The 25187-nt window shown below is 37.1% G+C and overlaps 1 protein-coding gene across 2 annotated transcripts in view; it reads right to left on the reverse strand.

Moving 5' to 3' along the window:
- The window catches only part of LOC105382345 (ETS-like protein pointed), a 114116-nt gene that overhangs the window by 65708 nt on the left and 23221 nt on the right, over positions 1 to 25187 (reverse strand). For both annotated transcript variants that reach the window (XM_011552207.3, XM_048630296.1), the window contains exon 3: positions 24316 to 24430. In XM_011552207.3, the coding sequence (XP_011550509.1) occupies positions 24316 to 24430 (115 nt within the window). The remainder of the gene's footprint in view (positions 1 to 24315; positions 24431 to 25187) is intronic.

Consider the following 25187-nt stretch of genomic DNA (forward strand, 5'->3'; position numbering starts at 1 on the left):
ACACAGGTTTGCATATAGTACTCTGGTACGATAGTCTTAGTGGTGAGTTTCGAGTGGCTAAACGGTGAGCAATGTTTTGTGTCTCACAGTATGGCTTCTTCACGGCACCGGATATAGTTCGATTGTTGTTCCTGAATAGGTGAGGTAAAAAAACGTATTTACGATTATGCACGAGCGATTTGTCGTCGTCACCCGATACGATTCGCACACAATAAGAAGAGTGATTATTGTATCCTATTACTTACTTCACTATACGGAAGTGATAGATATATTTCAAAGTCTTGGGAAATGTTGAAAACATATCATCAGCCCTCTTTCGTCCACTATTGAGTATAAGGCTTATATAAGGCTTTCTTATGTGTATCTAAATTGAAAAAGAAAACATACTTATATCCAAAATACTACATATTATCTCCGTGAGTTAAAGTAATAAGCAACAAAAACACAAATTATATTTTTAAAGAACTTAATTAATCATATAGACAATCGTTTACAAGTGCCATTTAAGAACTCGCGCGCATATTTTAGCGCATTTTATTTAAGTAATTTTAAACAACATCGAGTAAGTTCATTTAAAAAGCTATAATTAACCGATAACTTATGAAAGCGTCAAGACAACGGCCATCAGCAAATTACCACAATATCTCACTTGGTGTTGGTTGCTTTTTTCTTTAAATCAACACATTTGCGCTTTCACGGCTAAAGTCTGGGAACGGGTGGATTTGTTCCCGTATGAAGCTTGGATGGAACTAAACAAAAAAATATAATACGGTTAAAAATCCTACTACCTAATATTATAAATGCGAACGTTTGTGAGTATGTATGTATGCGTGTATTCACGCCATAACGGCTTAACCGATTTTAACGAAATTTGGTATGAAGTTAGCTGAGACCCTGGATTAACACGTAGGCTACTTTTTATCGCGGTATTCCCACGGGAAAACTTATTAAGGCGAAGCGAAGATCGCGGGAAGAGCTATAGCATAATATAAAATATTAAAGGAGAAAAGTAGAGATTGATAATTTTATTGTCTTTTGTACCTTTGTATAAGAATAAATAATATAAAAAAACACGCACTCACGCCTTGTACTAATGTATTCCCTTGCGGGGTAGGCAGAGGTAAATAATATCTATCTATCTTAAGCATAATAATAAAATTATGAATAATAATCGGTTGTCTTCATTCCCAGATCTAACGTGCGAACGAGAACAGGCCTAATTTCACGAAATGATCAATCATAAAGTGCGAGGTGATTTTTCACCGTTACGCCCGAAGTTTTGTTTTTCCAAAACACAAAACGAAACGTGCCAGCACCGATATAGTTCGGAGTTCGCCTGAAAATAACCGGCCGGTGGGACGAGGCCCTCGCACCTGTCCGCCCGTTTAATGCACAGTAATCAGTACGGCCATTTTTCTTTTCGAAATTTATTATTCTAAATTCAAATTTTATATTTAATTTAACCCTCGGATTGTCATCTTATAGAGACATCAAAATCCTACGCAACACGGATTGTAGAAACTTAATTAGTAACCCGTCAATAAAACCCAATCCCAATAAGACATTTAACTAAGCCTATTAGAAACAATTTTCTATGTTGAAACGCCGTGTGGCCGAGATTTAATAATTTTAATCAAAGCGTGGACTAATGGCGGGCTACCTAAGCATCAATGAGTTGGAACTTTTTCCCAGTGATTACCCGGTCATCAGGGTCCGTTACTGAATGGACGCAACCGGTTTGTCAGTTCTAATACGAATCCAGTTTGAGCCGACATCACGCAACCAGCCATGGCTGCCCAGAATAAGAACTAATCATTATAAAAAAGTACCTATGTAGATGTATTTGAACAGGGCAAATAAGTTTGAGAGGCCGTTATTATTCTGAAGAAGGGAGTCTCCTTATATATTCATATTTTTTTAAACTGTTTTCAGGGACTCCGGGGTATATGTAGTGATGTTTAATAGGTAGTCTAGTTTACCTTAACATGTTCTGGAATTTTCAGAAGTGTATGGAGCATTGGTACTTTACCTGAAAAAAAGCAAATGATAATTTTAAAATATAGCTGGGATTTATAGAATATGAAGCTTTATGCACCCTTTCGCTGACGCGTCGCTTCAGAATGACACAATGGTAAGTATATATTATTTGTATACATAAGAACATGCTATAAATATACCTATCTTATTCATTAAACCGTGCACCCCAAATATAGTTGAGACGTAAGGGTGAGGTTACATGTAACTGTCACATCTCTCACCTGGAGGAAAGGGCGTGGTCACCAGACAGCTCCCAATGAGAATCATCATGCAAAACATGTCACTGACATAATTGGAATATGACACCGTTCTATTGTGAAACACCCCTTATCTGTCTGTCGCGACAAAATGTATCAAAAAGTTGTTAGACACGTTATTGGTTACATAAAAGACCCGATTATTATTAGAAAAAAATGCACTATTAATATTAAGTGTTAAGATTAGGTCTGAAACGATGTCGAATTAGAAATTCCGTCGTTTTAAGATAACCGAGCGGTCGCCAATAAAAGTGGTCATTTCTCACGCCCATCGCCGCCGGTTGACAACTAGTGGCAACGTTCACACAACATAAAAATTAAACTATTTCCTAATTAAAACTATTAAAAAGACGAGTTGGCGCCGATAGCATCGCCCACTTCCGCATTCGGCTATTCGTGGCGGTTAACCCTTCAGCGGCTATTACAGGAGTCGAGGGTTAAATGGTACATTTTTCAAAGCGGCGCCTGCTGACGGCCTTAATGAGATGTCGACTCGGACTATTTTCAGTGAAACACCGGCCGGCGATAAAGAAAAAATAAAGCTAAAATCTCGCGGGATAATTAAGCGTTGTTTCAATAATGGTTATTTTGTTCGCCGGCAGTTGTTTGCGATGCTGAAACAAAAGAGTATCGTGCATATGTCGGAGCGTAATTTGTGTGTGTCAGAGGTGAATCAGAGTGTGTGCAGACTTGTCGAGCTCTGGGCCACGTGATGTTGGGCTGTGGGCCTGTGCTGTGGGTCCATATTCATCACGCCAGCAACACTACCGTATTACTGTAAATAATACCGATAAGTACTGTGATATTATCGATAAATATATTTTTTGTTAACTACTTGGATTATTCAAAAGCATAAACCTATTACATAATATATCATAGCACCTCATAGGTATATTATTTTTTGGTGAATTGTTTAAAGACATTAATAAAAGAAATCCTTCGTGGACTAGCAGATTGATTTATCGACATAATTAATACATCGACCTCTGACAGCCCGATCCACTTATACAAGATCTACCGGAGCACTCACCACACTAATACACATCTCGCTACTTCACTTATAATTGTTTCAATATGTCAGTTTTATCTCGCTCATTTATCAGCCACCTATCATATTCAAATCTAGTGTTTCCATTTAAAAGTCTTATTAAACGAAGCGAGATCGTCCATTTATTTATATGGATCGATATGTGAAACAGTTTCTCATGCTGAAGCTGCGTGATTTGACTGACCGCTTCGGACTAATTACGATATTAATAAACAATCCATTAACGATCAGCAATAAAAAACGGGCCGGGGTCCATCGGAGCGCCTCGCCGACTCAGTTGCCGACTGAGTCGCCGACCCAGTCGTGCGAGCGCTGTGTCAAATGTGAGAGCGGGTCATAACAAATTATGCATCGTTGAGAACAACGCCGAAACCACCCGCCTGACAGCCATCGGCGGCGTGACTAGAACTAAACAAATTGTAAAGTGATTGTAAACTGTACTGTTAGTTAACCAGAGATAGGTTTATCGCTATGAAGATATCGTATCGTTTGAAAACTGTCACTTTCTGCCAATCATAGTTTTAAACAATGAGCCGTTTTCCTTGAAAGCTGTCAGTTGAGCTTTTGGGTAAGCCGATAGATGGCGTGAAAACGCAGTGTACCAACTGTCAAAAATTACATAGAGAGCAAAGAGTACTAAACTCAGAATAAGAACTCACTAGTTGTGATTAAATGTCGGGTGGTAGCGCGAGCCATCCTTCCGAGGCTCAGACTGCATGTGGCTTGGGATAGTGCTAAGTATTCTGTGAATAGTTCTACCCGCGCCGTCACGTAGTGTTCTTTTCTCTATGCGCGCCGTTTGAACGGGTGCTGCGTGCGAGAACTGATTTTCTATTTTTATTTATTGTATGATCCTAAATAAGATCCCAAAGAAATACTTACAAGACAAGATGAGAATGTGTGCCGTCGCAACTTGTAAAAATAAAGGACATCATAAATTTCCAAATGATTAAAGCCAGGCGCAACAATGGATTAAGGCGACTCGGATAAATGTGCGAAAAATTGATTGGAAACTGCGAAAACATTCATGGAAGTTCGGAAGCCTCACAGAATAACATATTGTGATCTGAGTGTGTTCTGAGGGTTTGAAAGTTGGTACAACCCCAGACAACGCCATCTATTTCTCCAAAAAGGAACTTTTTTTTTTTTTTAACAAACGCCTCATTGATAGATAGTTTATGCTCCGGACTGCACTGTCCATTATCATGGAAAAAACAACAGTAATATGTATTTTGAAAATGCTAACCGTGATAATGATAAGTAAGGGCTTGTGATTGTGATCAACCGACACCCCGACCCCGACTCCTGACCATTCAGTCTGTATAAAAATCTCTTTAATATAAGTTTATTTGTGAGGTACCTACATATATATGTTTGGCCATGGTCTGGTCTGATCGACTGAGTATATCAGCAGGCATATACGAGGCAGGAAACTGTCACTGGGGGCACTAATTTAACGGTCTTGGTAAGTTTCAGCTTATCGAGCCGCCAACCAGTTTCGCGCCCCGTGGGAAACTCGCTCAATAATCTCAGCTTTATTTATAGGGTTGCGAATAAAACCCAATGAGCCAACCCTGATCAACCGCAATCGCGGTTTCTGCTGCCGGCGCTTGTAAACTACGTTTATTGCCCGATAAAACTGTAATGAGATATTGAGATGGTTCGTATTCTGCAATTAAAATCAACACGTGTGACTTATAGCGTGATTGGTTTGACAACCCTAACAATCGTATAAAGCGGTGGCGGCAGCATCCCATTCATTGCGCTGTGCGTGTGTGTGTGGTGTGTGTGTGTGTGTGTGTGTAATAATATAAAGTGAGTGTCGGAGTGTAGGTACAGGCGGGTACATTATTACATATACGTGCGCGATGCTCCGGCTACCGTTAACTTGTAACCTACACATTAAATTGTCTGTCTGCTCGGACAAACGATGACCTCTTTACAACTGTACGTTCTCTATTGGAACTACAGTTAAATAAGTATCATTGATTCATTTTAGTAGTCCGCGTCTAATAATTTTATAAGTAGATTGGAAAGTCAGCATGTAGAGCATCTTGCAGCATGTCTTGGAGAAGCCAGAATGTTTAGTATTTATATTTAAAATCAAGACTTTATTTTCTAGTGATAAAATAGTGTATTTACCCAAACTGAGTTATTGATTCCACGGTTATATGCTAAAATGATATATTCCATACACTTAACAATTTCTATACCTACTAATCGAATCTACATGTTGCTATGAATGCAGATTCTAAGTGTAGTTCGTTGGCTGGCACTCCATAAGTTATTGTAACAACTATACATAAACTACTTAAAAAGCTTTAAGTAACCCTTTACAATTCTATTTTAACGGCCAAAATGAATGGGCTACTACGGCTCAAATGAAAACATGAATTAAACAGTGTGTTTCAAAATCGATCCTGTCGTTTAGAGACCGGATTCGTCCGTAAAACGATCATATATCATGGACGCATTACGCGCCAGTGATGGATGACGTCCTTCTTGATACTGCAACGCTGGCCTTGTCTCGCAAACCATCATATACAATAGGTGCAAAAGGGATAGATAGATTTAGGTATATGGGTGTAAGTATAGCTCATATACATATACAACGTAAATAAGGCCTGGAGTAATTCAGGGTTTAAGACCAGGGAGTGAAATAGGTACTGCTAAATATTGTTTATCTACCTCTATTGTTGATAAAATAGCATTGTAATTGAAAAAGTAAACATTCCTTGACCACGTGAAAGCGTTGGCCAAAATACAGCTAAATCACTCACGACTGTAATCCCCGAAGGGGGGGTGAAGGGGTAGTCGCAAGCTCCAACCGCTCTTCGCTGTAGGTGCATTTTACTAATATCACATCTTTTATTTTACTTAATACTTTTCAGTTAAATACTAAAATTTACTACAAAATGTATGGTCCAGATCATTCCTTTTCACGATATGAGAGTTGCATCACACAATGACAATCAGCGTGTACCTACTTACCTACATAGACTTGGAAACGGCGATGGCACTGATAAAGTGGCATAAATTTAATGATGATTCTAACGAACGGTAATTAAATTCATGAATTGCTCAAAACCTTATTATGATCTTAAGAAATATCCTATTCATAACGGATACGATTAATTTCTGGAAGCTCTTTAGCCATGGTGTTAATAATTAATATTTAAATTATAATTATTAGGTACGTACGTATTACTACGTCTCATAGGCGTGATTTGACCGAATTGATTGAAGAAATTAAAGTGAAACGGCGATTCGGAGATTTAAATTAAAAGCTATTAGATTAAATTGCTAAATTAAACTTTGGTAATGTCTATAGTAGTGGAACATCGTGAGGTTTCCAATATTAAAACTTACTAGTGAGAGAAGCTGCGGTCAAGTAAACTCCGACCAAGTAACTAGGCATCTGAAGGAGGGCACCACTATCGATATTTATCTAGACCTATTATTATGCCTCGAAAAATATATTAGAGCCATATATTATGTATTATGTAAGCTGATGCTGAGGATACACATTCAAGCTGCGTAGCCACAGTTGACAACAATTTCTCCTTTTTCGCTCAGACCAGGACTGAAAAAGCAGGTCACCAAAAGGCAAAACCTAACTATGTAACTCAATGCACCCGGTTCCCATTGCACCAATACTAAGCTTTAATACTCATTCGTAAGTCGCATTACTTGGGTACAGTTGGCCCCATGATACGATAGAACCGGTAGCCGCCGCCGGGTCACGCAGCTTAGCTACGCCCATCAACAATTACAAGCACGATTTAATTGCAACCACCAAACTCATAAATAAACCAGTAGTCCAATAAAAATGAAACTGGTAGTTTTAAAATACTGTTTTGACTGCCGCGTCTGCTGATTCTAAGGGAACTTTGAATTAACTAAGTGTGAAATTCATAAAGCGTATGCATAACGAACTGGTGTGAATTATAAAAGAATAATTGCTATAGAGGTAGAACGTGCTAAAACACAAATGCAAATTAAAAATCTACAACCTTTAAGTTTTACAGCATAATTTCTCATAGATAGACGATTCTGGCATGGATTTGAAATTTATATAAATGTTTTACAATTCTAATTCTATCCTGCACTAAAAATAAGCCATCATCGTGATTAAACTTCATATAAGTTGCGTATAAGTATGTCTATATGAATATCACTACTTACATTTATATTGATTTTCAAAAGATCATTCAGATTTCAGTATGTCTGTTAATACTGAAATCTGAATGATCTTTTGAAAATCAATATACTTACGTAAGTAGTAAGTAGTGATACCCATATCGACTAAAACTGGCCGTTCCGCACAAAGGCATTACAACCCAGGAACAGCCAGGTGCATAATACCTAAGTAAATCTCAACTAGAGCAATGCTCCCAGCCGATGGGAGGAGGCAGAAAACACCTGCCGCCCAAGCACCCGAGACCAGTGTCCTATCATGCACCCACCTGTACCGGCTTAACCGACTGCCTAGCTACAGCTAAATTTTACCCTCGCTACATACGATAAGGTGGATATTAGTTTAAGGCCTAAAGGGCAGTTAAGACTGTCTGAAGCACTCGGGATACAGCCAACCTAGTCAGGGCACAAATCTCTGGGTAGATAATCTCTAACTACTTTTACTATAGGAATCGAACAGGTTGTTTTCTGCTGGTTTAATAAGATGTTTACAATGGTTAGGTTTTCCGTGAACAGGCACAGTTATTTTGTGAGCATATGTGTAACATTCTATGATGACTATGACAGTAAAGATATGTTTTCAGTATGTTTTGTTTGGCCTGAAAATACTGATCTAAACAAAGTCCCACAATCCTTCGGTTGCCGCAGCGTGAACTAAACATTAACAAACGAAAGATCTATCGCATATTTTAAAGTACGTAGGTACCTATATATTCTAAAAGTTGGATAAAAAGATAAAAATCAACGCTACACAAGTGTGAAAAATAAGGAAAGCTAATTTAACGATATAATCATATTGTTACTGAGATAATTGTAATTGTACGAGGTGTGAGTGTTTTATTACTGTTAGTGGAGGAAATGTTTACAATCAATAAATAAACAAAACAGATTTAAAATTTAATTCAATAATAAATACTAAGGTTATGAATCCTATATAATCCTATCTTCCATCCAAAGGTTGTCTGGTAGAGATTGCTTTAAGCAATAAGAACGCTTTTTTTTGCACTATTTTATATATAAGTTGTGAAATTGTAATGTTTTTTAAGGGTGCAAAATAAAGAGTATTCTATACTATTCTATAATCGGATACGGTATTTATCCTTGTTTCGTGCTCCTACCGGCAGAGCGGGTAAATATCCGGCACCTAGGTACTTACTCAAACAAATCTTAACGGTGTAACTTACACGCCTAAGACAGTGCCTGACAGTTACATTTGTCTGCAACAGTTTTGTACATTTAGGCCCCGTTTCACAATGTCTGGTTAGTGGCTACCTGTGAGATAAAATACATGCTGTCACTTTCTGTTATTTTCTTTTTACAGTGACATCATGTATCTTCACAAGTAGCCACTAACCAGACATTGTGAAACAAGCCGTTAGGGTATTTCCATTGTGCCAACCCACCAAGTCTCAAACTGGAGCAATTAATACGCGGACACAACTTAAGCATATACTTGATAAATACCATTATATAGAATAGATCTGCAAGTCACACTCGCATTATAGATGCTATAATTTTATGCTTTCTTTTTTGTTTTTAACAATGACTCAAAACTCTGGCTAGAGAGTGGCATTGCGCCCATACCACGAGGGTAAAGTATGGTAAAGTAGCAGGATTTGAATATAGAACTACAGTTTTAGCCATAGGCTATATAACATACAAAGTTATTATTGCATGGAGGTACAGACACAGGGCTAGGCTGAAATTTGCAAGTTAATGAAATGACAGAGACGAATTAAGCTGTGTTTACACTTTACATTCGGTAAATCAGAATATAATAGCCTCGTTATCACAACAGTATGTAAGTATATTTTGGCTAAATACAAAATCAAATTTTGACTTCCGATCTACGTAGAAAAAAATACATTCGCATAAACATATGGATAAATCGTGAGATATTTCAAAATCTACTGTCTTTCCACTTCCACACTCACATGTCTTGAGTAGTCGACTTGACTCATTTAAACTTTTATTTTATCATCTGTCTATCCACAAACGTGGGTTCAAGAGTAGGCAATAATCATTCGATTTAATCGGCTACTTAATCGTTGAAATCGTGGCCTAATCGGGCCGGGAGCGATATGAAATCGAATAAAACAAATCGTTACAATCGAGCATGTTCAATTTGACGAGCCGCCGCCGCCGCCGCTCTCGGGCGATCGAAAGTTTAGATAACAGAGACAAGAGATAATGGGCGTCTTCATCAACTACTGGCCACGATGTCATGTACTTGCCTATATACATACATATATAAGGAGCAGGCGATACGTTAATCGAGGATTCGAGACTTTTTTAGTGCCCCCGATTTTATTTAGACCATCAATGTATGTTTTTAATAAAGTAGTACTTATCTTTATTCCTGAAAATTCGAACTAAGTAGCTAATTAATGAATAGCTTATACTCATTAATCTGCAACATTCTATTTCCTGTACTCCTTCCACAAAACGTGGTGTTTCCAGGAACCGCGAAAGTGTAACGTTTGACGATTGAGCCCACTCTCGTGAAGTGAGACTCGCCATACGCGGAATGACCGTTTGATCTTTACCGACAAAGAAACTGCCGCTCCTTATCATTCCCAGTTAGTGACACACTCGTCACCGACATGCGGTAAACATGCATTTTTTTAATAATAACAATATATTTTAAATTTTATCTCATTAATTACAATTGCGAAAAAAAAACAGCGTAATATTGTTATGAGAAGTTGTCCAACCATAAAGTGCGTAGTCGCAAAATTTCGAGCAAAACGATTTTAGCATACATTTTCATACCTACGTCATTCATAATAATATATATTGTGTAGAGATCAAGTACCTTTAAGCTACACTAGGTGGAGGTACACACGTGTAGTCACACCACAGTTGTGGCACGAAACAGCAAGGTCACAGCTGAAATGAAGCAACTTGATTCATGTCCCTTTCCGCTCTACAAACTACGAGCATTATGCAAGCCTCCTTGCATGCTGTGTGTACAACGGACACATGCTACGAAACTACCGAATGAACTGTCTGCATACCGTCACTTGCAAATAAATTGAACAAGCATCTTTTACAGACTGTGGCACAGATTGGACAGAGAAACTAAACGTACTTTATGATCGCAGCAGTGCATTACAATTAGGGCATGCAATACCGGAACTATTTTCAATACCGGTATTGAGTTCCGGTATTGCAACTCAATACCGGGATCCCGGTATTAATACCGGTATTAGATTTCCTTGTAATAAATGGCATATATTGTGATTAAAGGTCGTATAGGTCAAAATAAAACGAGAAAAAGCAATGAAATTCAGTATTTTGTAATAGATTTTTACGAGAATTGAGTATTAGAGTTAAAATTTTACAATAAATTATTATTTTTACATCCAGTGTCCGTTTACGCATGGACTACAGTAGATATCCAACGGCTGAAAACTGCATCAAACGGTTGGAAACAAGTGCGCTTTCACAGTACATAGGAATACTATATCTTAATCGCTTTATTATAGCCTAAAAAAGTCCGATTCCGGTATTACTTCAATACCGGTATTAACTTTCAATACCGGTATTGAAAAAAGCGTGGATTTGGTCCCTGATACCGGTATTACGAAAACCGGTATTACGGTATTGCATGCCCTAATTACAATATGAAGAAAAGTTTGCGAGGTCAAGTCGATCGGATGTGCGCCGATTGCTATTTTTAGTGTCTGTGTGCAACGCTGTCCTAGCGGAAATTTTGGAACCGATTCTATGTTTAATAAGTATATCTTCAGATGTCGAAACCGTTCACGTATGGGCTGAAAAAATCATACGGCGTAAAATAACTTGTCATGGACCGGAAATGCAAACGCAGACTGCGCGTGCGCCGGGAGAGCCGGACGTACGCAACTGGGTCAGGTTATTTCTGTTTTGGCGGGAACCGGCCGGAAGCGCCGCCATTGTGGATCCGCGGGAAGCCCAGGAACACAGCTTCTGGCTAATGAAATCCTACACGCCACGGCACAGTCGTGGTCAGCGGTCGCAGCATTAGTCCCTCTTCTTGATATTTTTGTATTCAGTTTCAAAGTTTCCCAGAAGGTTAGTGGAGATTATAGATAGACGATACATTTCGACTTTCTTTGTGTGTTCCGGGTTTGGAAAAGTTGCTGCCAGATAATGGGAACATCTGATCTTACGTTAGTGAAAGACGTGGTCTTTGCACAACCGTATAACATACCATACGTACCTAAGTGCTACATTATCCAAACGACAATGCGAAAGATCCTACCAATTTCTTCAGACCCGAGGCTCATCTCCAGCAGTGAACTGTAACGAAAGGTCTTGGGTCTTGGGCCAACGGTTATGAACTCATGTTATGACACTGGCGTTAAGTGCTTATTTATTCACCCGTCATTTCACATAGATTTTGTCAAGTATTTGTGAGAACTTCCAAGTGCTTATGTTGTAAACAATGTGGTAGTTCACCCCCGCTGCGATGCGGGTCGCCATAACGGCTACCACTTAGAAGGGTCTCCAATTATAATTAATTAAAGACAATTTAGCAACCAATAGAATGGACACTTGAAAGTAAATCGCATTCATTAATTGCTGCAATTTTGTGCTGATTGCTTTTAGTTGAGATTGTTTTTTCTTGATTTGTTTTAAACAGCTCCTCAGATATCTCTTTTTACACGAAGTAAAAGTAATGTATAAATAAACTAACATATTTAAATGTAATATCGACAGTTATTTGCCAGCTTTTGAAATACTTCGTCAGGGACTCAGTTCGACGGTAGTAAGTTACAAATCGCGTGCAAAGTCAAAGTGCTACTGTATATTTCGTAACTACGCATTTGTACGCTACAATATGATGGTTATCTAGGTAAGTACTAGTTATTATACCAAGTCTGTTATAAGGTCAAGGAAATCAATCCAAACGATGCGACGAACTTATTGGATTATAATGTAGTTCAATCATTTTAATTTAAACAATCTTCTTATTTCCTCCCGTGGACAAGGCCTAAACCCTTCCTTCATTAGAAGAAACCCGTGCTCCAGCAGTGGGGACGGATGTGATGGGTTGTGATTTGAAGTATTGCCTATATAAACTAAGACGTGGTTGTTTTAGTTTAGTAAGTACTCTGTGATAATGTAGCAATAACTTGATGTGCTAATGTGGGAACTGCGGACGCGGCGCGGGCGCAGGTGTCCGCGTCACGCTCTGTGTGACACCACCCTTAAATATACATACTTCTTTGTAAGTACTAAATTCAAAATTCTTTGAAATTGCATCGCTAAATTAATTAATGGCCCAATAGGTAATATACAATAAACCATAGTTCATAATATTTTTAGGATTACTATTGATAAATGAATGTATTTTAAACGAATCATACGAGACTGTTTATTTTCGTAATAGATAATAGAGAGGCTATTGATGATGAATGAAAGATGAATTTGTCCTTTATACCTACTTACAGCTTAATGATAGCACTTTGATAAAACTGAAAGTGTCACCTAGTAAATACCAGTAACCTTAGTTTGGTGACAGACTTGTAAAGAATCTCATTTATGTAGAGTTCTTAGTTCCAATTTCAATTCAATTTGCAATCGTGTTCCTACTGCATAATTTAACAGTTTTACACTACGATAGCTAATAGCACTTATTAACCATTTGTTAACTCCGCTAATTAATAGCTAGGCAGCGCTTTACGGTTTAAATCGCGGGAGCTTTTCTCACAATGAGGTGTCGATTACACGTAATTGTGCCTTTACATGCAATAAGCTTTTTCAAAGCTCACTTTTTGTCTGAATTCCAAGTATCTAAAGCAGATTTGTGGAGCACAGATTACAATAAGTTACCAAGTTGGAGTTTAAAAAAATAAGTTCAGAATATATTTTTTCATTTCATGGATTGAGCTAACAATTTTGTGGGTTTTTTGATAAGTAGATAAATAAAGTCTTTGCTAAACAAAAGTAGTAACTTATTACATACATTTTAGAAACTTTTCGTGTAAATTTCCCAACGAAACTGAAACGGCTTGCCAATCAGAGCTTCACGGCAGGTATCGAATCTTGAAAGGCGTATTGTGAAGTGTTCAGGCGACTGTATCCCACCTTTGTTCCTAGATCCGTCCTAATGAACCTTGCACTGTGACTAAAGCCTACAATAGGTTGGTGTTACGCCAAGGAGCCATGGAGTCGTTTCTAAATGGTTTTGGTAAGTAGCTAACAATGTTTTCATACTTATTTAAATGCTGCTTTTTTCAGGATATAGAACGTGTTGTAAAAGTGGTATAAGTATAGTAAGCCGATAGGGGGTGATTCGTTATTTTGAACTACTTTTGTAATATATACATATTTTGGAATGTATACTTCGCTTGCGTGTCTTGCGACTCTTGGATCCGATATAATTGTACATAGATAGCCTAATGTCTATACCTAGTTATACCTACATATAATACACTCACCAAAAGACCCCAATTTTTTCAAACATTGAATTTAAAATTTTGACATAATATTACCGTTTTTACCCCACTGCCGAAGGAGGAGGGTAATGTTTTTCGATTGTATGTTTTTATGTATGTTTGTCTGTTTCTTTTTTCCCTCCTGTAGCCGAAACGGCTTGATAGATTTTGATGTATGTGGTATCGTTAGAAGCGTCTTAATTGCGCGATGGTTATAGGCTATGTGACGTTACATTAAAATGTATATAGCGCCCACTAGAGGACATAAATGATCGAAAAATAATACTTTTCCAACTATGCCGTGTGGGGTATCAAATGAAAGCGCTTGATTAGCACATTACAAAAATATGCATATTGTAGGTAAGTATTTAAATCACAACACCAAAATTATTGAAATAGAAAATGTTCATAAACTAAAACCCGACTACTGACATAATATTTCATAAAATATAAAACAACGAAAAAGTTACAAATAAAACTGGCGGGGACCAACTTGACCGCCACACAAGGTCTACCTATCTAAGTAACATTCAGCTAAATGGTGAACCCTCTGCTGGTCCCCGCCTGCGATACTTTCCATTAACATTGGGGCTTGTTTTCATCTTTTTAGCGTGCAATCGGGTTTTTTGTTTATTTATATATTTTTTTATTAGTTGTGAATATCCTAATGCTCTGTTAAATGTACTTACTTCAATGTTGCAGAAGGCGTCATTTAGGTGGCCTTTTCCGTTTATGAGTAATTTGGCGATTTTCTCAGCGGAACCTTTTCATTGCCCGTGTGTTTATAAGCTATACTCTATGGTAAGTAAGTACCTATATATGTTTAGAAAGCTCACCAGCGCTTAGGGAACCACTCAAACGTAATTACGAAGCTATCGGTATGCAAAGGCTTTTATCAAGTTCGTATTTTTCACCCTCTTCGGAAGGAATCTAATTTTTGTTGACTTTCAACCGAGCTTTTATTGAGTTTACTGCAGGGTGATGGCGACAGCGGCGGTGGCGGCGGCGATGCGAAAACTCGGAACAAATAAGTAATAAAATGTATAACTACAGACCTACAGATAAGTAGAAATTTTTAAATTTTAGTAAGTACTACTAAGTACCTATTATAATACTTTATTATTTGGGTCGCGTATATTCAAGTAGTTTGCACCATGTATCTAACATAGGGGTTTTATAAACTTACCATGCATACTTAATTTCAGCAAGCGCGCTGTTTTTAGGGTTCCGTAGCCAAAATGGCAAAAACGGAACCCTTATAGTTTCGTCATGTCCGTCTGTCCGTCTGTCCGTCTGTCACAGCCGATTTACTCGGAAACTATAAGTACTACAGTGATGAAATTTGATGGGAATATGTGTTGTATGAACCGCTACAAAAATATGACACTAAATAGTAAAAAAAAGAATTGGGGGTGGGGCCCCCCATACATGTAACTGAGGGATGAAATTTTTTTTTTCGATGTACATACCCGTGTGGGGTATCAATGGAAAGGTCTTTTAAAATGATATAAAGTTTTCTAAAAAACATTTTTCTTAAAGTGAACGGTTTTTGAGATATCAGCTCTCAAAGTCGTAAAAAGTATGTCCCCCCCCCTCTATTTTTATAACTACGGGGTATAAAATTCTAAAAAAAATAGAGGTGATGCATGCTAATTAACTCTTTCAACGATTTTTGGTTTGATCAAAGTATCTCTTATAGTTTTTGAGATAGGTTGATTTAACTGTAATTTTGGTTAAGTTATTGTGCTTACTACGGAACCCTTTGTGCGCGAGCCCGACTCGCACTTGGCCGGTTTTTTTTACATAAAACTGCCATTGCCAAAATGCCACGCCACTCGAGATCTAGCCATTCAGCGAGATTCATCTTTCTCAAGACCATCACCTGAGTTGTCTGATACCCACACATGTTCACTAATAGCATCTTGACCCGTGTGTGTGTGTGTGTGTGTGTTCAGGATCAGTGGCCGGCTCGCACCTGCCGCGTGGTTCCCACGGCCGCCGCCCCCGCGCCCCGCGCCGCCGCTCTCACCCGCCCTCGTGACGTCACAACTACACTAGGGGCTATGTTTCAAAACAATGCAATTAATGTTGCTGATGGATTTTTTGGGTTTTTAAATTGGCTAAAGATTTTAAGATTATGATTCAAAACATATTTTTAATTTATTGTAAGTAGGCACCTAGTATAAATTTAAATGCCTTACCCATAAAGTAACAACCTACTTATAATACAAATAAGTAAGTAATAATTATTTAATAAAGGGATGGTAGATTTTAAATTAAGTTTACTAAAAGTTTAACTATTGCACTTACTATTCCACATTCACAAAATCACAATACAGAGCAGCAGTGTAAAAAACTTTTCAGTTCCAGTAGCGCCATCTATCATGTTGTCAAAGAACTAACAGAAACGCCACCTGGTAGCACATCAATGAACTACTAAGCAACTTCCAGATATTGCTTGCGTTGTGTTTTCAAAGGCTTTGGGTAGATGGCGCTGCTTACTATTTATAATACAATGCGCATACGCATGAAGCTGTGTATTTTTAAACTACATCAGCCAGAAAAGGACTGTTTATTTATACATTACTATATGTATGCTATAGGTAATAGCTATTGGATATAGTAGTAAATACTTATGTACCTAGCTATGTAAGAACGAAGGTACCTACTTCTTGTGTGTATTTTATCATAAATTGCATCATTATGGGCGGTTTCAGGCAGCGTGCCAGGTTATCACATCATAACTCATAGTCGTCTATTGTTTATCCTAACTAATATTATAAATGCGAAAGTAACTGTGTCTGTCTGTCTGTCTGTCTGTCTGTCTGTCTGTCTGTCTGTTACTCTTTCACGCCAAAACTACTGAACGGATTTGAATGAAATTTGGTATACATACGGTTTAGACCCTGGGAAAGAACATAGGCTACTTTTTATCCCGGAATTCCCACGGGAAAACTTTTTAAGGCGAAGCGAAGCGCGCGGGAACAGCTAGTTAGAAATAAATCACAGATTTGGGGTTTGCAGATCTTCATTTACGCGACACGCGAGTGTCTCATGTCAAGAACAATGCCTTGCCTTGTGGCCTAGGTGAGCCCTATGACCTGCAGTGGATGGACTACAGGCACAGTTAGATATTGAAATTAGTAATTAAGTACACTATCGAGCTATATGGTATAGATATTTAGATCATAAACCTATTTACAGATTACCTCAGCACTTACCTACATGTACATACTTATGTATTGTATAAACAAACTTAGTAATGTGTTTGTTCAGAATTTTACAGCTAAGGAGTTTATTATAAGTACTCAGGGAGATTATTGCTGTTTTGACACAAAATATCTAATAAACCTATGTAAATATTGACATAACAGCAAGGTTTTACCTAAGTACTTATGCAAAACAACCATCTTACTATTTACCTACTTACCTAGCTGCAAATTAAATAAATAAAAAATATCCTATGTTTACGATTAAGTACCTACATATTTACATAATTTTTTTGAGGTTAAGTATATTTAAAGGATCAGCAATCAAAGTATTTTCTGAGCAAAAATACGAAATTCATGACCGCAGATATTTTCTATGTCATGAAGAATGACTTTGAGATCAATTCGTAAAAGATAATTTTATTAAAAAACAGTACATATTCACTCATTTACTTTTTCCATTACAGACAACATAGTGCCATATTTAACTTTAAATCCAGAGATATTCATACTTAAAAAATAATAATTCTGGATTAGTATTCTGTGAACGCGGCAGAGGTGACGACGAGCCTATTGCGATGCTACTGCCATCTCGGCACCAGTGACGCGGCACGCATGTTTATAACGTGATATCAAGCCTTACTTTATTGCTTTTGTGATAAAGAATCACCTTAGTAGGTTTAAAATATACCTCGAGAATTCTTTATCCTCTATGTAGTGTATTTAAGTAAATGTAAACTAAACTAATAAATGCTATAAAACCAAATCTGCAGATTAGGTTAGGTAGGAAGGTACATTGACTTCACAGTCAGCTAAAGAAGAGTGGTCAAATGTTTAAAAATTCGTACAGAATCGAACTTAAAATCTATTCTGACAACAACTGCCCAACAAATAAACCAACATGTCCGTCGACTAGTCGATCTCCGGTACCAGGCGCCCAGGCTTCCGAAGAGCTTTTCTTGTCTCCTCCATTCACCGAGATGACAAGACGTATTGATTTCTATGGTCAAGGCAGCAAGGTCGACGTTGTTGCAAGATGAACTTGTGTTCTTCCACTCCATTCATAAAATACAATGTTCGTTAGCTTGAATGAATGAATGAAGCGGCACGTTCTAATCCAACGCTCTGTTACAAAAGTTAAGTTCACTTTCTGATATTTACAAGCTTTTATTGATATAGAGGTAAAATTGTAGCATTCAGGCTAAAGCTTTAGTTAAAATGTTGTTTACTGATATAGGTACTTCGTCAGTTGTTCTTCTTTGATTGAAGTACCTAAGTATTACTAAGTTTCTTATTCAACGGTTAATCAGATAGGTACTTATTTAAATAAGATCAAATCAGAAACAGAAGTTATCATCAGATGATGAAAATTCTAACTAAAGCGACAAATAATATTCTACATTTATGAACATAACTGATGTAAGTTTGTGCTTATATGTTGTGTGTGTGTCATTATCATATGCATCAATACGTGGATATGTGATGTGAGTGCAGTATTAGCGCATGTGTGTGAGAATGGTCCGGCATTCTCGATATGAATGAACTTAGGTTAGGACAGAAATAGTCAACGGTTAGAACCAAATGCGAGGGCAGTGGGCATCGGGGAAATATACCAGTGATTGGAATGTCGAATCTGTATTTTAATTTCTTTTGTGGCAGTCAACTAGTGAGGTAAGGTATGTAAGTTCTTAAGGGCGTTACTACAGCTAGTTCGTAGAGTCTAGAGTAAGTACTAGATACTATGTACTTGGAGGCATGTAGAATGTATCATTGCAAACAGATTTACGTAACGTTGCAGTTTTAGAAAAACACAATTAAATAGAAGTTGTCATGTTTTCAATTGGAGATGGCGACCCTGTTTGGCCTCCCAGTCTATCCAAATTAAAGGCAAAATAAAGCAAATGTGAAATGATTAGGTAATTGTAGATGATGATAATCAATGATAAACACACGTTTTATTGTCAGATCATAAAGATGGATCTGACTCATTCTAATGATATCCATAAAATCTAAGATTATCGTAGATTTCGTTTGTTATTCTCATTACTCACTAATGGAGAACATCAGATTTTTTATTCAAAATCTCGAGAGTTACTTACCTACTGTCTTTTTACTGTTCCCTAAGTATCATTAAAAATTACTGAGAAAATTAAGATCAAATAAGCGCTTAGCACTTACTTAAGTATTTATACTGGTCGATGTTATAATTTACGTCTGACTCTATCCTCCTCATCTAACCATGTATGACTGTATATATAATTCTGTTCAAAAGGTTATTTACCTCAAGGTGTCCATTGAAGCCGTTAATATAAATTTTAAAAGCCCTTTTAAAACTCGATGTTATTCGATACTTCGTCGATTCCACTTGATGGGGCAGAAAAAAACGTGAATATTGAATGAAACTCGCACGCACGGCGACCGCGACCACGCATGACATGCAACATGTGAGACTGTGTATTTAACGCAGTTTTACCAACTTTAAAAATATATAGATATTTAAGGCTACTTTAGCATTAGAATTACTAGTTAAAACTTGAAAAATACATAAGTAATTCAAAGGACTATAATAAAATATAACTGCTTAAAGCGTTCAAGCTTATGCTGAAGATTTATACTTATTAGAAGCGGAGATTGATAACCCTGATCGTATATATCAAAAAGTTGTACATATATTCTAATTTCTACTAACAACTCATGTAATTATAAACCGACTTCAACAATAGAGGAGGTTCCCTTTTCATTCATTGTGCAGGTAAACATGAACTGTTTATAATATTACAGAAGAAACAGCTCTATTTGAGCACAAGAACTAGCCAGTTTTATATTATTACAATAAGTCTAATTTGTAATACAATTGCTGTTAGTAAACCTTTCAGAAAATTGTTGTTAAATCCGTTGAATGTTCTGAGAATCCAACTACAAGTAGTAACATTATATGAAAATATTCGGGCTACAAAGTTTTGGCAACATCCTGTGCTCGCATCAACAGTGCAGCGAGCGCAGGAAGTGGACACCGCAACATCCTGTATAGTCTATCAACATGGAGATGGATTGTAAGGTGGTAAGTATTCTTCTTCTTTCCCTTTTTTTTCTTCTAACTTACCTACTTGAGATAAAAACGAAGACATTGTTATTACGACATATTTGCACGAAAATAGAAAATAAGTACCTAAAAAAATAACTAAAAAAGGCGCCCTTATTGCCTAAAGCATTTACTTTTATCTACTAGGCAAATATCACAATTTAAGCTTTAATTATGTTCGGCAAATACCAGTATGTTTACAGCATAACATTCTGATGGGTCATCTAGATCAAAAACTACCGCCACTTTGAATCCTAATTATAATGTTACCAACTGATAATACTGCATCACTTATGTTTATGTAGTTGTAATAAGTATATAATTATGTAGGAGGATCTCAAAAGCTCAGTCTTTGACATAATAATGATAAGGTTGGTTCGTATAATACATAATTTAATTACTTAAGCTATATTTTCAGCTTTATATGTATAACGCACAAGTTATGTGTGTGCGTTGTATAAAGCTTTCACATTGTTTGAATTAAGAATCTTAACCTACTTTTTTTTAAATAGCCTACGTTGTGTCCCACTGCTGGGCAAAGGGCGGAGGCCTTTACCAACTAATAACTTTAAATGCATCAATCAATATACAAATCCATCTAAATAACAGAACATTACAATCTGCAAAATACAGTAGTTCTCTACTCGGTAGGTAGAGTAGGTACACGATAACTCGGCAGATAACAAACAGTGGTCGCTTCATATTGCATTAGTAATTACTGAGTTTGTTACATTTTAGCCGCCCACGCTCTATTAAATGGAAAATAAATGGCTTTTTTATCACATTTTACAACACGTAGGTATTATTGACGAATGATAACTATGTATGTATACCTACAATTTTTTTATTTAAATTTCAGTTGTAGTATTTATGCAATGCAATGCAGTTCTCGAAATGACTTCTATGTATGAAAACGATCCGAGAACCTAAAATTCAATCCATAATGAATAATTAAATTATCTATGTCACTAAACTACCACGTCTGAGCTAATAAATGCTATGTAAATAATGTATTCAAAGGCTGTTAACTATAGAAGACTACATTACTGTGTAATAGAAGACTACGAGGGTGGTAGGAAACCTTAAACCCCGCTAAAGATAGGTTCTTTGTAGAGGAATAATTAGTTGTGTTCAAGCGAGACGCACCGATCACTCGGAACGCTGGGGGCGAAGTATCAAACTACAGCCGACTTGTGAAGATGCTTACTGTTACTAGAAGGGTGTATAGTATACCTAGTATATATTTTATTTTTAATATTTAAAATAGGAAGCACAGGAACGGGAACGGTGTTCAGTTAGTTCATAAGGAGGCCTTTGCCCAGCAGTGGGACACTATACAGACTGCATAAAAAATATATATACCTAGTGAATTAGGCTGCCTGTCCACCAGAGCGGAGCGGGCTAGCGGAGCGGTGTGCGAGGCAATAATCGTCCGATAAAAATGCTTTTGCGGAGTTTTTATGCAAATAATGAACATATTATACCTACCTACGCAACAAACGTAGCTTTAAGCGTAAATCAATACTTACAAGAAAAAATTAGGGAACCAAATGAATGAATATTACCAAAATAACCAAATTAAACATTTAAATGCTCATATTTTTATACAATAATTAACGTTGAAGTAAAACTGTCACGAAAGTATAACTTTAATTGACTTGGAACAAAGATAAATGACCCAACTACCTATACAAGAGCAGACATGACAAATAAAGATTACAACAGACAGCCCCAAAAATGCAAACAAAACGACATCTCATCTCAAACAACGAAATGCGGCTATTTTCGTCTCCAAATGTCACGGTAATGAACTTGCCCTGTCTCTTCTGGAGATTTGGTTTTGTTACTCTTTGTCAATTCCTTTTTCAGATTGGATGATAAATATGAAATGGTAATATGTCGGCACAAGGTTTTTTGGGTTGAGTGGCAAAAAATAGACTGTTAGCATCAGGCTGAACAATAGGTAAAATTGATATTTTTCTGTCAATGAATACGTATAGCTATCATACATATCTACAGATATTGATCCTGGGATCTTTTAACGTAGTTTAATTAAAATATTAAGAGTTTTTGACAAAAGAGTTTTCAATGGTATTAAAGCTCTTTGCATGTAGTAGAGCTTTTTGATGTCTCATTTAAATTCAAAGACATCATTGTCCTTCACTGAGATCTGGGAGCCATTACTGACTCATAAATAACCACGTGTGTCGCCGACGAAAGAGCTCTTCAAATATATACAATGTACATATATGTACAGTATGTTACATACAAACAGACACCCAAAACAATGGGCCCGTATTCTACCGACCACCCTGCAGCCGCCATCCCGCCAGTAACACAACATCGACCTTAACACAAGACTACATACGGAAAATTATTAGTTGACTCAAAAGAAAAAGTAAGGTTTGTTCCCAACATTTCGTCACATGAAAGTTCGATGGCCTGTGTGGGTTAAATAATTATATGGTAAGTAATTGCAATAATTTGTTATTCTAATTAAGGGTAGGACCAGGAAATTAAATTATGGTAAGCAATATTTCTGGATTTGATACCAGTGACTCTGTAATTATGAGTCGGTACAACTTTAAGGAGAAGCCGACACATGGAATATGTTAAGAAGTTAACATTGTTACAAGATAACTTTCGTAGTTAAGAATCAAGAGGTATAAAGAATAGAGTATCTTCTATAGGTACCTGAAGAAACCGAATATTTACTGCAATATGATACAATGGGGCAATGGGAAAGAACAAGTATTAAGTGGGTCACCTACAAAACGCCAGCGCGCTGAAACTATGGCCCACTTCAGTAAAGAGGATACCGCACATTATTCTATTCAGAGTACAACTATCATCGATGAGAGAAAAACGGCTGATTAATGCCAACAAATCATTAAGTTCATACGTAATAAGAGTGTTTAGGTGAGAAGATTGAAACTATGTTTAAATTTTAAATAGTATGACTATTATCCCCCTTATTATAAAACGTTGACTAAAAATATTTCTGGTTTAGACCCGGTTATAATCCAGACATTTCATAAAAGCCAGAACTATCTTTACTATTCGCTTTATAATAAGAGGGTATGTGTATGCGTGCGTTAAGTAACGAATTAACTTCGACGTGACTGACCTAGCTAATTAGTGATGAAAATTATACTGGGCAGTCGCCATTCTGTCTACGGACCCTCACACCTAGTAGGTATGTTACATCAAATGAATTGACAAGAGCATGAGTCAGGGTAGATAAGATTAATAATTGTTATTATGATGACTATGATGAGTCGTAACATTGATCATACATTTATTTCGAAATATTTGATCATATTTGAGGAGGAAAAGCGGTATAACAGGTATGTTTCTGTTTCCAACCGGTATATAGGTATCTAATGTTTACAATATCCTTTGGTGAGCAAAGTAAATCCAAGCATCTTTTACTAACGTACAAATTCGCCTATCCTAACTGATGCCTCGTTTGTTTATCAAAACGACTATCACCATTATTCAAATTGTAACTGGCAACTTTATAAATGACAGTTGATTTCAAATTTCGAACCGCCTCGCCACGTGCCGGCAACGGTCGATTGGCGTCTTCCTCAGGAGATGGTCGCCTAACTGAGGAAGTCTACATCTGGTCTAGAATCTAGTCTTCAATCCTGTACCTACATCTATTGAGCAATACGTAAAACGTCAGTAGTGGTAGTGTGAACGACAAGTCAGGGTAATGCTTACGGCTGCCGTGATATAAATCTGACAATAATTCGTAAATCGCAATAGAATGATGCGATTCTTTTTTTTAACTACCTAAACGTAGTGCGTCACTAACGAGGCTTGAACTGAAATACCATCGCAGTGTCCTTTGATCTAACCAAAGGCGCTGCATAAGCTGAGTGGACAACCTCTTTGACGTTGACAACAAATTTTTATTACATGTTTTGTGTATTTTGCTTTCAGTTTCATCAGAGCAAGCACTTTGTTGGTCACTATGGCAGTTCTAAAGCGTGACCAACCCTACTGTAGCTTTGGTATGCTGTTTGATAGTGAAGAAGATAAACATGGCACTCACCTAAGGAGGCCTCAGGGTCGGTGAGGTCGGACAGCGAGGGCACCTTCTGCATGGCGCGCGGCTCCTCCTCGGGCTCGCTCTTGATGCCGTCGGCGCGGCCGCCGCCCTCGTCGCACTAAGGGGTAAGAGAAGTTAGTTTTAGAATAGAATGATGGTAAACCAAAATATACCCCCTTATTCATAGAAAAAGTTATAGGACGCTTTACGCAGGACAAATTGTTCTCTGTCAGAGAGTGTGACTAAACAGTTCAAGGGCTAGAAGAAAGAAGAAAGTGTCCTATAACTTTTTTTATGAAGAACGTGGTTAGATCATATAGTACGCTTATTTGTACCTACACCAAAAAATAAATAAATATTTCACATTTAAATTTTATTAGGGTACAAAAGGCGGTCTGATCGCTTATAGCGATCTCTTTCAGAAATCATTTTACATGTTAAAACAGTTAAAAGCACCAAGAAGCTGTCAAACGCCTTAAAAATGTGTCAGATATCTTTCCGTGTGAGTTCAGTAATTTTACTCTTTTAAGAGTCTATAGGTACATACATAATTCATTAAAATTAGTCGAAGCATTCAATTTACTTATTAAAACTTCAGGAGGTTGACGGACAAAACTCTACCTATCTTTTATTTAAAATTTAAAATATGTTAGGCTTTTTACAGCTGATTCTATTGGATGTTATAAATTTGAGCTGTATGTTTTTCAAAAACAATATAGATAAACATAGATATCGTACTGTAGAATAAGCTAGATACTAAGAACTAAGTAGCTAGGTATATTATCATCAAACAATTGAAAAGCTACAGTATGATTCGATCTTGAATTTGATATTCTAATCAAAGCACGATCGTGCTTCCGTTGAGCAGACATGCA

This window comes from Plutella xylostella, chromosome 25 (assembly GCF_932276165.1).
Source record: "Plutella xylostella chromosome 25, ilPluXylo3.1, whole genome shotgun sequence".
Lineage (NCBI taxonomy): Eukaryota > Metazoa > Arthropoda > Insecta > Lepidoptera > Plutellidae > Plutella > Plutella xylostella.